We start from the raw sequence: 16,452 nt of genomic DNA, 5'->3' as shown, positions 1-16,452 counted from the left end.
AAAAAAAACATTACTTCAGATATCTTCAGATACCACCGTGTGTCTAATGAGGTGAGTAAAGGCTAAATTGCTTCCAGACAAACATCACAGAGGTGAAAGCAGACCTGGCTCCAGAAGGTTATTTCCGCCTTTTAAAAAAATCTTATTGTTGGCCTTGAGTGCTGGCCCCTAATTTTTCATTCACACCCTGACCTTACATTGACATGTAAGTGTATAGAGAAGCATTGCAATCGTGCAACACTTGAGACAGAAAGGATAGAAACAATCCAACATAATGGAATACCAAAGTTAAGTTCAAAGGATTCTTTTATTTCCCAGGACTCAAAAATGACTATTTCGAAAGGCTGATCGAAGGATTATTTAAGGTGGAACATATCACAAAGGGCCAGAATTTATAATCCAGTTTAGATTTAGGGAGACTTAACTGTCAAATACAAAGGTTAAACCTCAGATGTTCCCTTTTATATTGGCCACGATGAATATGTATACAACAAATCAAATTGAAAAAAAAGAACAAAGAAAAAAAAGAGTGGTTAAATTAAACGGTAGCACATTTAACATTACATGGTTAAAACTGAAAAAGGCAACTTAGCATAAAAGAGTAGCTTTCAACATCTGAAGCAATTTATCTAATTTTCCACCTTTTTAAAATTTCACACTGTAATTTTGTGTGACAGTATTTTACTGGCCTCAGTTTGCTGTGCCTAAGTTTTCGCTTGTCACCCCCACTACCTTAAGAATTAATTACTCTTTTTCATTTAATAAGGTTGTGTAATTTGTCTTTCAGTTTGTTGTATTGCTGTGAAAACATGTTATATCTAAGTGTGGGAATGTGCTTAGCTAGCTTACAGAGCGGTAGCCCTGAAAGCCTAAAAATACTGCTGGGATGTGAAAGAGATTTTAAAAACCCCCCAAAAAACATGAAGTAGAAAGTCAAGATATTAAAAGGTAAATCGCTTTATTGCCCATAATGGGATATTCCTAATCAAGGATTGAGATTCAGATACGTTTCACACATAACACATCAATCTCACATCTGCAGCAAATTGTGTTCAATGACTAATAATCATTTGAAAAGTGTTACCAAAGTATAGGACGTTTTAGGGAACTGTTATTGAGTATTTCAATTGATTCCACTTTAAAACATTGTTCCTCAAAGAGTTAAAAAAACAAACAAAATAAAGTCTCACTGCTCCCCTCACTCCGTTGCCTTTGTTAAAGATAAAGTTAGAGTCGCTTTAACACTTTTAACATCCTCATTTAACATATCTATACTTGTCTAAATCTGGTTACGTTTTCACCATTGTCATACATTTAATCATTACAAAAGGAAGAGGCATCTTATGTGGAGCTATCAGTCTCATTTTGGTTTCAAGTTTTCCATTTTCCCTTTCAGTATTTTTATTATGACTCAGTGAACACTGTTTCTTTCAAATTACAGACACTAAAATATACAACTTTGTATGTATGAGTTGCCTGTCCATGTTTGTATAAAGTCTGAGTCCCAGTGGTCTGTCAACAATCAATATATCCTTCCAGAACATTGGTAATTCTTGGCAGGTGTCTTTTTCTTATCTATATTGAAGTATTTAAATAAAAACACAGACATATTCGAAAATAGGAATAAACTCACATTGTACATTATAAATGTTTGAATGCCACTGCATGTAGTAGTACTTGATTCACTCGTTGCTGTGCCCAGAAATGATAAGGAGAGATGACTGTAAACAAAACGTCCAAAGAATTTTCTCACAAGTCCAATAGCATTTCTTGGAGAGCTTTTAACAGAAAGCATGTCGTTTTCAAAGCCAAAAATAATAAGAGCAAGGAGAGGCACAGTGCAAATACAGCCGGTTAGATAATTTACCTTTGAGATATTTTATTTGCCAGAGATCCACCAGGACATCATGTATACAAGATGTTACAGAGGGGAATTTAGAAGTGTTGGTTTAAGAGAGTTAAACAGATCATTTTCTAACACTTCTAAACTCTCTGATGAATAGCATCCATGGTATCTAGTGCATTAGTGAAGGATTCATATCAGCTGTTTTCACAGCTGTTGTTCTTGAGGATATTATGGAATCTAAAATAAAATTTTGATATTAAGATGATTATAAAGCTGCAGGGAAGCACCAAACCAAAAGCTAATTGGAGCCTGGTTCAAAAACAGGCTCCAATTATCCAATAAAAGACTCCAAGCCAGGAACAAGATTTCATGCTTCACTTTTTGTATGGTGAAGCAAAATTTGACAATGAGTCCTAAAAGTCATGTGAAACAAATAATGGCTTTTGCAACAGTCCAGCTATAAATGTTTATAATTTGTTTAATTCTGTACGAAATATGTTGACTTATGAAGCCATGATTATTGGGCTTGGTATCTTACCGTTTTACCTAGGTGTACTAGTTAGAAGAGAAAGAGAGAGAGAGAGAGAGAGAGAGAGAGAGAGAGAGAGAGAGAGAGAGAGAGAGAGAAACCTGCTGAAGGAAAGAAAATGTAATTAAAAACAAACAAAAACATAACTAGGTAATGATGGGAAGTGGTATTTTACGGTTTAAATTGTTATGACTGGGGGACGGGGACCCAACCGCAGAAATATGAAAAGATTTCTATAAAAAAAAGGCAAGAAACAAAACTTACTCAAAAACTAAATTCAAAACGATGAACTGGGAACAGCCAAAGAATCCGACATGAGACAGGATTGCAAAAACAAGGACACAGTGGGACAAGAAACAGAGAGACTAAATAGACACATGGGTAATCAAACACAGGTGGGACTGGTTACACAGGTGAGGACAATCAGGGCAATCAGACAGGAGGGAAACACACAGAGGAGCAAAGAATTCAAGACCAGAACGCTGAGGACAACGACAAAGTAAAACCTGACACTGAAAACACAACCTAAACAAGATATTACAAAATAAAACAGGAAACACACAAGAGAAGACAGGCAACACAAGGGAATAATAAAACAGAACTAGTCACAATATCTAGTTCACCATAATATCACTGCTTATATCACCTATTACATTAATGAATGAAGTCAAACTCTACTTTATTGCAGGCAAAAATAATGGAAAAAATACACACCAGTTAAATTCACGATAAGACTAATCATCAAAATGTTGAAATTTTGATCAATTTATAATGAAGCAGATATATCCGCACAGAAGCCAACCATCTTGAAGTATTTCTTACAAAAGAAAGAGCAAACTATTGATAGATTCAATCATAATTTAAATTCCCAGACATCTCCACATTTTTTCTTTTGTTATTCAAAAATGTTTCACTGGGAAATCACTCCCTTATGATTCATGTTTTGAACTTAAAACAAATCCCTCCATAGTTTCTGAATTCCATTGGTGGTAAGTAGTCTTTCTCTTAAAGCCAAGCAGGCTTTAGCAATATGGTCCCTGTTAGCATCACAGTCGCTTTGTCAGAATATAAATCAATCACGATTGGTACTGGATTCCTCCATGTCTGCAAACCCATCACCCTCTCCATCATCCCTGAGCAACTGAATCCTACAATTCTGACATGTTCTTCATTCACGCCAAAACTAAAATTCTGTTCATCTTGAGCCTTAATATCTACACAAATACCAAAAAAAATAAAAAATCACCATCTCATCTTATCATTTTGTATGAGCCTTAGGCCTACAAAAATATTAAAAAGGCCATAACCATGCAAACCTGAGACAGCAAACTTTATTAAAGTAGGCATGTTTGTTAAATGAAGATACTTTAATCTAACTGCAAGTCTGGTGACTGGTGCTTAATGAGAGATGCAGTGTTTTATCTGTAAAGCATTTCAAACAAAAAAGTGACCATATCAGAGTTAAATTCAGGTTTAAGCTCAGCATATCCACTATTTTGACGGTGTCCAGAGTCTAACAGTTGCCTTAGTATTTGAAATTGCTGATTATAGGGTCAGATTGAAGAGCAGCGCCCCCACCTGTTCAACCAGCGTAGTTTGTTGTCTAAAGAATTTGACCAACGTGCAAAACTAAAATGAATGTATATAACAATTAGAGTATGGAACATTTTCTTTTGATATAACCTTTAAAAAAAAAAAAAAAAAAAAAAAAAAAAACATTAGAAAAACAACTTCAATAACTGCGTAAACCAGCATTTCCCTTTTTCTGGTGATAATGTATCTATGTAGGCCTGTATTTTTTTATTGTATGATTTGATTCTACTCAGAATCATATAGCAAACTTTAGTTTAGCTTAGCATGAAAGATTATTAATTGATATTTAAACATAATGTGTTATAATGGCTACTAACGGAGAGATGTATTGACCCATAGTACTGGTTTCCAGGGGCGACTGGTGAAAGTAATTTATTTATGCATGAGGTAGCATATACAACTAAGTTAAGTCACGATACATTAAGGCTATCATATCCCCACAACATGTTATTAATCTTATCAAAGTTCCTTTAAATCATCTGTGTGAAGTTTGGTTGTGAACATAATTCTGGTGGCCTAGTGAACATAATTCTGTAGGTTTTTTTTTTTTTAATCATCTTTTACCAGAAATCCCTTGAACATCTTAGCCACTTATACTGTGCTAACTAAGTCACCTCAGTGTGTTAAGTATAGACAAGACAAGTTAGGCAAACTGCATCAAGCAAGGGTTAATCTGATCACTGGTGATGGGATGGCCTTTCACTTAACCTACAAGTAGGCATAGGTTATTTGATTTGATGACACAAGTGCACACATACCAGGGAATAATAGTTTATCCAGGAAGATATTTACATTAGCCTACTATAAATCCACATTTTCATGTGTAAAACAGAACCTGGAAACTTTAAAAAACCTGATTAAAAAGAAACACTAAGAGACATAATTATAATCCAAAACACAGGCTTTGTTTTTGTCAAAGTGCATGTTGTACCTCCTTCTGTTAAATAATTGACATGATATAGTCAAAAACACGTGTTTCTGTATCTTACAACACTTGTGAATATTACAGTACTTAGAGCCATATGGGATAGACGCGTCCCTGTTCTCCTTCTTTAGTCCTTTTTTGTTGACTGTCTCCTGGTCGTTGTTACAAGTCAGTGCTGCCCCCTGCTGGTCAGATGCTGTAACAATTCCTGTTGTCATTAGCACCATTGAAGATGGCGACTGGAGTCCTTCACAGAGTCAGCGGTGGTCTGGGTCGGGCTAAAAGCAGGGCCCACTCGGCCGGACATCTCGTCTTATGGAGCAGGTGGGGCAGACAACACCATGCATGCATGCACCATGCTCACGTCTGCACTGTTTCTAGTTTGCTGCTGTTAAATTTGTTTCTGTGGGTTTCTGAAGTGGCGACGATGAGCTGGGGCGAGCTAGCCCGTTCACTGCTAGCCAATCCTCAGTGGCCTTCAGTTTGTACTCACATTAAAGCACACCAAGTCTGTGTATCAAGGAATATTACAGGTTAATGGTGTGTGTATCTGAATGTGAAAAGAGGGAGGAATACAGGCTACTTTCGTTTGTGTCATTCAGCATCTTAAATGTTCAAGGTCAATTTGATATTTCATTAAGAAATGAGTGCATGTTCATGACTGCACATAGGACGTGGGTCGGTAGATTGCCCTTCTGTATTTCATCAACTTTGTCATGAAAATGTGTACATTAAAGATGCTGACATGTTAATCCCAGTCGGTATTTTGAATCAAGTAGCCTATACTTGCAGTTCTCTTTATGGAAAGAAGCTGTACAGATGACTGATGATCTCCTGTGACGACACCTTGCATATATGAGTTGCAGTCTTATCGTGCATTGAGATGGACTATTTAGGAAAAGGTCTAATTGAGATGATTCCGTGTTTGCAGGGGGTTTGCCACATCAAGCAGCAACAACAGGCAGGACAGCTGGTTTAAGTCACTGTTTGTGAGGAAAGTTGATCCCAGGAAAGATGCACACTCCACTCTACTGACCAAAAATGAGGAAAGCAACCTGTACAAAATTCAGTGTAAGTTTAACTCACAATGTTATAGCGTTTGAATTGAACCATTTTACCTAAAGATATTTGAGATTATTACCTTTATTTTGTATATCTGACTTTGATTTCAGTCCACAATGTCAAGCCAGAGTGCCTGGATGCGTACAACAAACTCAAGTGAGTGTTAGTCTATACTCTTTTAACTTGTACTTGTGCAAATATATGTCAAAAGTGGTGGTGTGAGGCCAGGACCACATAACACACTTTTATGCAGTGTTGGGTAAAAATAAATCAGTGTCGCCTATTCCTGTGAAGTGATTGACGTGCTGGCATGACGTTGGTCCTTCACGGGTGAACCTTGCTCGTGCCTCAAATGAGTGCTCGTAGTGAGGCGCTAAATTGAGACTTGCAACATTGCATAGACGACACGTGGCCATAAGACGTGATTATTATTTTTTTCCATTTCGGCATTTCACAGTGCATTTAACCAGAAGGACACTTGATTGTATCAGATGTGCTTGTAGTGACGCTGTATTTCAATCTTTATTTCTCGTTCATTCACAGTGAAGATCTTTTGCCCTCCATCCATGCTGATAAGTACTACCCCTGTGAGCTGGTGGGCACCTGGAATACCTGGTATGGAGAACAAGACCAGGCTGGTAGGACTACTAAACTAGACTTAAGATGTCTAAATATTGTAAAGAAAAAGTGCTATTGTAGTCAGTGTTATCAGAATCAGTTTTGTTGCCAAGTACATTTACAATACAAGGAATGTGTCTTGGTGTATTTGGTGCAAAAACTGTTGACAGAAAGAGTATAAATAAAGTTCATTGAGCGTTAATGTAACCCATAAAAAACAGTTTCAGCCTTCACATTTCTGTGATGTTTTCTGACTGAGGGGCTCATGAGAGTCTGTGTTACACTCCCTAAAAAGGTATACATATAAATACAGTAAATCGTTTGTCACGACAATTAGTTACCTTGATTAGTATCGATTTAGCCTTAGGCAGGTTGCCTGATCCACTATGTTTTCTTCACAGTTCATCTTTGGCGCTACAGAGGTGGATACCCAGCTCTTACGGAAGTGATGAACAAGCTCAAGCAGAACCAGGTGGAGACCATTTCAGACGCGTCTTTGTTTGTATAACTTGAGTTTAGCGTGCTAATAACAGAGTTCAGCCATCTGTCGAAGCAAAGAGTATTGATTGGTGTCCATCCGCTGGCAGGACTTCACAGCATACAGGAAGGAGCGCAGTAAGATGCTGATGTCTCGCAGGAATCAGCTGCTGCTGGAGTTCAGCTTCTGGAACGAGCCCGTACCTCGAGAGGGTCCCAACATCTACGAACTCAGGTCCTACCAGCTCAGGGTGAGTTGAGCAGCAGAGCTTGAAGAGATGAGCCGTAAGTGCTGCCATAGATTTCTGAAGGTGTGAAAATGATAAAATCACTTCCTCACATGTCCTTTACATCTGCTTTCTCAACCTTGAAGACCTGCAGTTTTACCAATAGTGAATACATTTTGTTTTGGGTTTTTTTTTGTCAGCCAAACATCCAAAAAGCACTTCTTACCCAAAACTGACGAATAACTTTATCGCCTGTGCAGAATGCAGCACTCAACTTGCAGTCACATGTTTTGCATCTGTGACCTTTAAATGACCTTCAACCTCAAAGATCCACACAGACATGTCATGTGACATTAGTCAGGATGAGAGTCCTGCTCAATCACTGTGCAAACAGCCTGGATCTATTTTCGGACTTAATTGGAAATCCAGGGTTGTCTGATTTCATCAGAATCAGTCGTTTAAATTGAAAGCTCAACATCCTCAATACAAATCAGCTCTTGCAGAATAAAGCTGTCTTTCTAATGCTGTCTTTCAGGCTATTATCCTTCATCATAGACTGAGATACAATCTTAGAAACAGCAGGGCACTTGTTGTATTAAGCACCAGAAAATGGACGTAGAAGCTTTGAATGTAACTTATCTCCTTAATTAGAAAAGTACCAGTTCTGCGTCTCTACCATTTATTTTGCGTTGAAGTGTTTGCCTTTGATAGAAATCATAAAAAATGTGATGTCAATCTTGTCGTCAAGAAAGTTACAGTTGTTTTACTGGAATAAAGGTGTTTCTCTTTTTCTTTCTTCCAGCCAGGGACCATGATCGAGTGGGGTAATTACTGGTAAGATGCCTGTAATCATTTGATTCCCTGAACTGTACTTACAGAATTGTTGAACTACATGAAACCTTCCTCATCAGGCCTTTGTTAATAAGAGCTATTCCTCAGAGAGGCTCTACGTCAAAGCTGCACCGTCACTCTGTAAAGCCAAGACTCCAGTTCATGAGGAGTATTAAGCACGCCACAAATGTGATCCGCTGCTTTAAAGGACAGAGCCAACAGGTCAAAGTTTATCAATTTGTGGAATGCGGGTTGATTGCAATTGATTTAAAGTTAGATGTCAGCTTTCTTTGTTTCTCAATGATCTGTCTTTACTTGTCTCGAGGAGTTTGGATTATTCTGCAGTTGCTACAATCACTCTTCTTTCTTATGTTTGCATTAAAGCTAACGTGAAACAGCCATTAACTGAGCAAACCGCTGTAGTCATCCAGATAATGCCTGCAAAACCATTTTAAGGTGATTTCATGCAGTTTTTAAAGGCCAGGGGCAAAAATACGTTGAAGTTACAAAAACATGAACAGTTGAAACTTTGGACTTTAGTTTCCAGACAGTGATTGTATTCTGAAGGGGTTTGTTTTCTTTTTGGAAATGTAATGAATTTAAAGCATCAAACTCACACAAGTCCAATTAGTGTGTTGGGACGAAACATCCATACAGTTCATTCATACTGACACATCGTACGTTTGGATGTGATGCTGTCTCGAAGACATCAAAGATATCGACAAATTACATTTAAAAAAAACAACGGTCTAGATTGAATTCCAAATTTGAAGATAACGTCAAATATTATGTTGAACACTGATCAAGTGCATGCCTGCCTGGTCTTGTTTTTCCAGATGAGGCCTCGGTGTTCTTTGGCCTGCGTTGTTGTGACTGAAGTTTTTCTTGCAGGGCTCGGGCCATCGGGTACCGGCAGCACAACAGAGAAGCAGTGGGAGGGTTTTTCTCACAGATCGGCAACCTCTACATGGTTCATCACCTCTGGGGTACGCTCACATGCTAGGCAAATAGCTTGCAGTCAGCATTTTTCGCCATAAAAGTGTTGTCTTTTTTCTTTTCTTTTCTTTTTTTTTTTAACAATTTTATTGCACAAGTTGTAGATCACCGAAAAGGGAAAACGTTTTGAAATGATCCTTCTTGGTCATTTCTCTACATCACAAAAAGTGACATTTTAACAAGGGAGTGTCGATTTGATATCCCCTGTATCACCTTCAGTTTCCTGTTAGCTCTACAGAGCATTTAACTTGTTTTTTGGTTGCCCGGTTTTACTGCTCTCATCTACATTTTAAGCAGCAGCATATAACACCATAGCTGTTACTGACTACCTTTCCATTTGACAGTTAAGTTTTTTAATGGTTAGCCTGTGAACAGGAGGAGTTTTTTGGGACTCATTTGATACCAAAGTAGTTAGTTATAGAGTAAGCCTGACTATTGGACTCAAACTAATCAAGGAGACACAAAAATGTTTATTTTTCTTTTTTTTCTACCTGCTACAATTGTAAATATGTAGGATTGTGATTTAAAATGCAACATTACCTTTTTCCAAAGGAAAGCTCACCAGTTGTTTTCAAATACTCTCCAGGAGCTATCACACGTATTCAATGCCGTCGCAGTTCTTAGAACTTCATTAGTCCAGGGATACCTGCTCATGGTGCAGTGCCTTTATCTTTTAAAAGTAATGCTTTATGTTTGATTAACTGCAGCTTACAAAGACCTTCAGTCTAGAGAAGACACGAGGAACGGGGCCTGGCAGCAGGAGGGCTGGGACGAGGTGGTGTATTACACAGGTCAGCAAAGAGAACGCTTTTGGTCAACTTTTTATGTATAAATATATTTAGATTTAATTCACCTCGAGAGTTGTGTATCAGCAGTTGTAAAAGCATCGTTTATCCCCTTCTCTACAGTTCCCCTCATTCAGCACATGGACTCCAGGATTATGATCCCGACAAAAGCATCTCCACTGCAGTAGAAGAAGTCAGCCGACATCAAGTGGTATCATATTGGATGTTACACACATCAAGAGCATCACACCATGGTTTCAGCCTCCTGACAACAAACATCGGTTATCTGTTCTTGTCTTTGTTTTATGACTTCAAGATGCCACGAGGACAAGAGTCAACTATTTCTACCATATAAATATATATAAAACCATTTAAAAAAAACTCCACCCGACGGAAGACATAGCTTCTTTTATCATCCTGGTTCTGGAGCAGGAGGAGTTAATTTGGCCAATTTAAACCTCCTGATGGCCGTTACGTCTGACGTCTCGTGCCACGTTAAATCTTGACCGTACAAAGCTCATCCGAGTTTATAAATCAACCATAGTTACTTGAAAAAGACGAGCAGCTGAGTGGCGTGAGGACAGAATTACTGAGGTTCACTGCACAGTGCAGGAGCTATTTATTTATTTAATGTCAATTTGGAAAAAAAAGTTAAAATTGTGCTGAGTTGTGGCAACTAAGATAAAAGCCATGTTAGTTCTGAGTGATGGGAGAAAGCCTCTACGTATAATAAAACAATTAAGTCTAAAATGGTGTGAAATGTATTGATTCGAATAGACACTTCCTTTTTTTGTTGCAAACTACACTTTGTAGTCTTTTTTTTTTTTCTGGCTCTTCCTCTGTCCTGTCTTGATAATTTTGATGTTTCATGGTGACGTGTTCATGTCTATGGCTTCTACTTTTAGTCTTGTGAAGACGACATTGCTGGTTTTTAAAGACGGTTTATATTCAACATGTTTTAAAGGAGTATGACTATTACATCAGAAGCTCTGGAAACGTTGTCCACGAGTGGCTGAGTGAATCTCGCACCAACTTGTGCTGCTGTATATTGAAAGATCGGATTTGTGAAATGAAGCACGTATATCTTGTTTGTTTTTTTTTTTCTTCCCCTCAGTTCATGGAGTGCAGTGAGGGAAAGTCGAGAAAGTTACAACAGATTAAAACAATTCAAACAACGACTCGGGTGGCATATTCTTTTTTTTTTTTTTTTATACTGATGTTCTTTAGACACATTGACATGTCTGGTTACAGCTCTTAGCATTCATACTGAATTAAAACATCTAGATCACTCATTGCACTTGCCATAACATTAAGAGATTGTGTGAGTTTGTCTAAAGACTTAGAAAGTGCAGAAACATTAAAAATATTTCTTACCCCCACATAGTATGTGGTATTTTGTTTAGTATCCTCTACTATAAAAATTAACAGGGTCAAGTCCCCATGAAGGTAAAATGCTGTCTCACTAGAGAAGACATTTTCATTCATTGTAGAAATCTATTCAGAGTTAAATGAAAAAATGTGCACTGAGTAAAACCATCAGAGACACAGCATCTGCTGCAATTATAGGAAAGAAAAAATAGAAAAATACTATTGTAGCGTCTTAAATCTTCTCAAGCTCCTTCTGCAGCTCCCCAAAACTTGTGACGTACCACAAAGACCTCTCTTTAACCTGTGGCCTGATGACGTTCCCTCCAAATCCAATGAATGCGCTCTGAGAGAGGGAAAGATCACTTTGTTATCACACTATAGCTCCAATATGAGTGACCGTGTTTTCAGTAATCTGACCTATCCAACAAGCACGCACAAAACTCCATTTTAAGACACCTTGTGTTCACACTCACCGCAGGAGGGCAGGCCTCTAGATCAGTGGCTCCATCTCCAATCATCACGACAGTCTTAAAGCCGTATTGCTCCTTGAGCATGCTGATGACCCTCCCTTTTCCACCACTCTCAGCTGTGGGCTGACTCTCATCAAAACCAGCATACTCTCCTGAAAATATTACACAAATATAAATCCAATGAAAGCTTTGGGTGAAGGTAAGACTTTGATGCTCAGCTCATGAAAGCAAAGAGAAGTCATAAGCAGTCTCCAGCACTTACCGTTGAAGTAGAACTTGAGCCGGTTGGCATAGACGTGATGGAGAGGAATGTTTAGCTGAGTGGCCACATGTTCAACAATGCAGCGGAAGCCGCCTGAGATGAGAAAAACCTGGATGTTGCACTGGTGCAGACGGTCCACAAGCTCCCTGGATAATTAAAAATCTTACTTTTACTTTGGTGCACTTCAAATAAACATTTCTTGTATGTTTCTATTCGTGAATGCATTTAACCCTTTATAGGACAAGTGACTATTTTTTGGTAATTTCCGTACACATTACATATGGCCACCCTTTTGCACCTCAGTAAGGTCGAGAAGCATGTGATCCTCACTCAGCCAATCAGAAGAGATCACCCTACGTCTCTGATCCTGCTATTGTGGCATTTGAACCAAAGGGTGACTTCGTCAATGTTTATTTTTCTACATGAAATGATTTTTTTTTTTTTATATGCTTTACTGGAAATAAAGTTCTGTTATGTCCCCCAATAACACTGAGGTTGAATTGATGAATTTCAAAGTATTTCAATGAGTGCACTATAAAGGGTTAATTTAAAAAGTCTTAAGCCGTATCAGGTGGTTGTTTACCATTTGCATGCCAGTCCCCCCATGTTGATTTGGAGATACTATGATTACTGGACATTACTCACCTAATACCTGGAGTCAGTTGAGGAGGGTGGTCTGTAATAAGTTTGTTCACTTGTTCTCTGGAGCATCGGATGATGGAGAGACGCTCCGTCAGTGCAGTTTGAAATGTCATAGAGCCACCCATGGCTTTGCGTGTCCTGTAATGTGAAAGCAAAAAGACTTACTTTTGATTGATATTTTATGATATTATTTTTTATGGATTTCTGTGCTTATTTTTTACATTTATGTTCTTTAATAAACATACATTTCCGTGACTGCATCCCCCACACCACAAAATTTGGCAAGTTCATCGATGCCTTCTTCTTTGATAACTGTGCTGTCCACATCGAAACAGACCGCCTCTGCTCTCCTGAAGAGTTCCTTTGTCTGTGAAAGTGAAGACATTGTGCTGGAAAGAAAAAAGGATAAACTTCATGAAACGTGTTACAAAGTATCTTCTATGATGTGCAAGCAGGGGCGTTCTAGTGGGGGAAAAGTGGGACTGACTACCCAGGGCCCATGTGGGGCGGAGGGAGGGGGGGCTTAATGGACCTGAAATAAAAACGTATTTAAATCAAGCTTTTTTTGTCCCTCTATGTGTTAACTGCAATAAAAATAATTACAATTGTCTGAATAAAAAAAACAAAACAATCAGAATTATCTGCAGGAAAAGTGATTCTCTCTCAGAGGCCGATCTCCCCCATCTTAATGAGCAGAATGGTTTAGTCCACCCAGGATTGATCTGTCAGCTGTCAGTGGAGACAAGAGTGAGCGATGTTGCAGGCTGCAGAATAAAGTAGTTGATAGAGAAATTCAGCTGAGAATATTGTTTGGATCATATTTGTGATTATGTCTAACTGCATCTTATCAATCTCCTAACTATCTCATATTGCACTATCTTGTAAAACATATTACGAGTAGGCTACACTTTGGAGTGATATTGGGGCCTTTCTCAGTGAGCTACAGAAACATCTTTTAAATCATCAGATTTGTTGTAAACTGTAAGTTCATGTGATATCAATGTTGCCGCATTAAAACTGAGTCCATCTCTTCTGCGTAAAAAACAAACATTTTAATTACAATGCAGTGTTAGAATAAATAAAAGTGAACTCAGAACTGAGAAGAACAATTACAGCTTCAAGTGGGGCAGAATCTAACTCAGATATGTATGTTGACTGTTTGTCATTAATGTCAGTATAATGTTTAATTCGGTTATCCAACCAATGAGATCACTTTTAGACATTAAAAGCCTTCAGAACATTATAGTTAAAAAGTCAAACCATGCTACTAAATGGTTCAAATGTCTGAGGTGCATATCGCAAAGTTTCAAATATTTTTAGAACTATGACAGAGTTTATTTATCCCCCATGTTCAGGGTATAAAACAAAGAATTTAGTTGTTTAAAGTTTGAATGGGTCGTTTGTGTGATGGAGTTGTGGTTATAGAAGTTCTCCGTGGTGAGTTCTGACTGTGATAGGGGCCCAATGTCAAATCTCTTCACGGGGTCCCACATTACTTGCCCTGTCTCTCTATAAGACTGTCATTGTCAAAACAAGTTTAGACAACCGAGGATCAATGTAATAGTCGTTAGCAGAATCCCATGCTGTATTTGCTGCTTAAATGTGAGGTGGTCTTGCCCATGCAGCTGCAGGATATTGTTTGCGTAACTAAGCCCTGTATGCAGTGGATTTATATCCAGTGAAGCAGCAAACACATGCGATGAATGAAAGATGTGCAAATATTTCTGCATCAACGAGGCCGCTCGCAAGACACAAAAGGGTTACACAAGTCTGCCTATATAAAATGTATAGGAGGCCGATACAGACATCCTCTGCTCGTATTGCGTCACCCCGCAGCCAAACTACCGAGAGCAGATGATGGCGAGAAAGACTGAAAACAAACATAAAGACAATGCAACTCAGACAAAAACGAGCTGCTTCTGTTCACTCTCCGTGTCTCACAATGGCCAGCGACAGTGTAAATACAAATGTTAGAAATAATCATTAACTGCAAGATCCGAGAGGATGTACCTGTCGTTTTGGGGTTCAGTTCGCGTAAATTAAAAGCTTCCGGATCCTGTGGAGTCAATCGGCGGAAAGACTGGGCTAATGTCGTTTGTAAAAACAACAACAAAAGGTACAAGTTAATCGTTTACACTTACTAGTGAGGGCAGCGTTGATAAGGCACAGCCAGCAGCTTCAGCATTAGCAGACCAGACCAGGATACTGGTTCACCACAGAGGAGAGGAAACGCTCGATGATGGACCAATCAGAGCAAAGCCGGTGAAGTACCGCCCACTATCCCGCTGGCTCGGTTCCATGACGGCACAGCAAGGGGGCGTGGCTAATGACCGCGACTGAGAGCGTTCAAACGATTAATTAATTTTCTGTATCAGTGGTTTGAGGACAATAAATGAGAAGTTTCATCACTAATTAATGGTGTTGAGTCTTCATACAGTTGATCCAGACTGGACTCTAAAAGAGATGGTAGACTGGGTTCATGCATGGACTATGTGCAGACCTCTTGTTCAGTGGTGAAGTGCAGGGCATGCGCAGGAATCATAGACTTGTGGGGCCTACCCACTTTTTTTTTTTTTTTGTCTTCAGAAGGTATACTAATTTTTATTCTCTTCTGATTCACACAATGGATTGATTGACTATATTCGGTATGATGCTGCATTTTTTTTCTCTGTCTCTCATTTGTATAGGCTAGTATAAGTACAAGTATAGGCTACACACTAACTAAATAAAAGAGGACGCTTAAGTGTCACAAGCAGGCTGTTTTTCTTCTGCTGGACGGGACACTAAAACCATGTGGGTTAAAATGAATTATACCCACTTCTCCTGTCAGCACTACACCAGTGCTCAAGTTTATAGCTTAAAATTTTTTTTATTTTTATTTTAATATTTATTTGCATAATGTGAAACCTTGGAGGGCACTTTGAATTTGTTTTGGGATGCGATAAATGTTTAAAACCCTTGGGGAAAAATATATACCTACATGATGTTGCAATTAAAAAAAACAATTGTGTGCACACACCTAGAAAGATATGTTATATACATATATGCTGGAGAGAGAGGTTTCTACTTTATTTTTGATCCACTAGGTGATAAAGTAAAGCTTACTCCAGGGCCAACGTTTGTTTTGAAATTATGTGCATGCAACATGTCACGTGAAAAATGTCACAATGAGGTACACTACAGTTAACCCTAATTTTATGTTATCAAACTCAGTAAAGATGTATTACAATGCCAAAAATCTAACTTGAAAAAAGACTTCCTACAAAGAATTATACTCTAAATGATTCTCACACAGTATAGTAATAGTATAACACAGTATACACTCCAGACCAGAAGGTGGTGGCAATACAATATGAATACAAAAAGGAGAAGAGGAAGAAGAAGACGGAATGCGGAAGTAGTATAATTAGTTAAAAATCCTGCAAATTAGGTTACTCTACGTACAAGTTCCGGACAGGTTTAACGCGACATTGATCTGTTCAGCAAAAAAAAGAAACGCTTACAGGGTCACCCAGATTCAGGAGTGAAGGCGGCAATTGATAACAGGTAATAATTGCTCACAGAAGGATTGTAACTTTCCACACCTTTTGTGGCTCAGATTTCAGGCCTGTGGATGCTGAAGGCACGTGCTTCACGTGGAGGAGGCCTCGCGTGAAATCGGCATGTCTTCAAATTAGTTGTTTACATATAAGTAGAAATGTAGGCTACCTTTTTATAAATGTACTTTTTTTTATTATCTCTGCATGTTTTGATTTGTGCAAGATGTTTCAGTTTGATAATAAGATTAAATTATTGTGAGTGGTCTGCTAGGTTTGTGGAAG

At 38.4% G+C, this 16,452-nt stretch overlaps 2 protein-coding genes across 3 annotated transcripts; one reads left to right on the top strand and one right to left on the bottom strand.

The window, feature by feature from the left end:
* Positions 1-5,060: 5,060 nt before the first annotated feature.
* On the top strand, positions 5,061-11,067 carry LOC306831011 (protein NipSnap homolog 2-like). Its single transcript, XM_079354827.1, has 10 exons — positions 5,061-5,217; positions 5,825-5,964; positions 6,066-6,111; positions 6,499-6,593; positions 6,975-7,045; positions 7,161-7,301; positions 8,080-8,111; positions 9,000-9,094; positions 9,812-9,895; positions 10,013-11,067. Exons 1-10 carry the CDS (start codon positions 5,126-5,128, stop codon positions 10,075-10,077), a joined length of 861 nt encoding a protein of 286 aa, XP_079210953.1. The 5' UTR covers positions 5,061-5,125; the 3' UTR covers positions 10,078-11,067.
* psph (phosphoserine phosphatase) lies at positions 10,739-14,883 on the bottom strand. Of its 2 annotated transcripts, none has more exons than XM_079354828.1 (6): positions 14,773-14,883; positions 12,877-13,020; positions 12,635-12,769; positions 11,990-12,135; positions 11,731-11,879; positions 10,739-11,600 (listed from the first exon to the last, which is right to left on the bottom strand). In XM_079354828.1, the coding sequence occupies exons 1-6, from the start codon at positions 14,814-14,816 to the stop codon at positions 11,490-11,492; spliced, it is 729 nt and encodes a 242-aa protein (XP_079210954.1). In that variant the 5' UTR covers positions 14,817-14,883; the 3' UTR covers positions 10,739-11,489. The 2 variants fall into 2 exon arrangements, with proteins under 2 accessions (XP_079210954.1, XP_079210955.1); XM_079354829.1 differs by lacking the exon at positions 14,773-14,883 and adding an exon at positions 14,642-14,766.
* Positions 14,884-16,452: the final 1,569 nt, after the last annotated feature.

This window comes from Symphodus melops (assembly GCF_947650265.1).
Source record: "Symphodus melops genome assembly, chromosome: 10".
NCBI classification, from domain to species: domain Eukaryota; kingdom Metazoa; phylum Chordata; class Actinopteri; order Labriformes; family Labridae; genus Symphodus; species Symphodus melops.
The sequence above is the reverse complement of the archived record's forward strand: the minus strand, read 5'-3'. Positions and strand labels throughout refer to the sequence as shown.

Coding starts and splice junctions, on each gene's coding strand:
- LOC306831011 (XM_079354827.1), top strand. CDS start 5,126: ATGGCGACTGGAGTCCTTCACAGAGTCAGCGGTGGTCTGGGTCGGGCT. Junction 7,046..7,160: donor ACAAGCTCAAGCAGAACCAG/GTGGAGACCATT, acceptor ATCCGCTGGCAG/GACTTCACAGCATACAGGAA. Junction 7,302..8,079: donor TCAGGTCCTACCAGCTCAGG/GTGAGTTGAGCA, acceptor TCTTTCTTCCAG/CCAGGGACCATGATCGAGTG.
- psph (XM_079354828.1), bottom strand. CDS start 14,816: ATGCTGAAGCTGCTGGCTGTGCCTTATCAACGCTGCCCTCACTA. Junction 12,770..12,876: donor GGGGATGCAGTCACGGAAAT/GTATGTTTATTA, acceptor TTCACATTACAG/GACACGCAAAGCCATGGGTG. Junction 11,601..11,730: donor TAGAGGCCTGCCCTCCTGCG/GTGAGTGTGAAC, acceptor TCCCTCTCTCAG/AGCGCATTCATTGGATTTGG.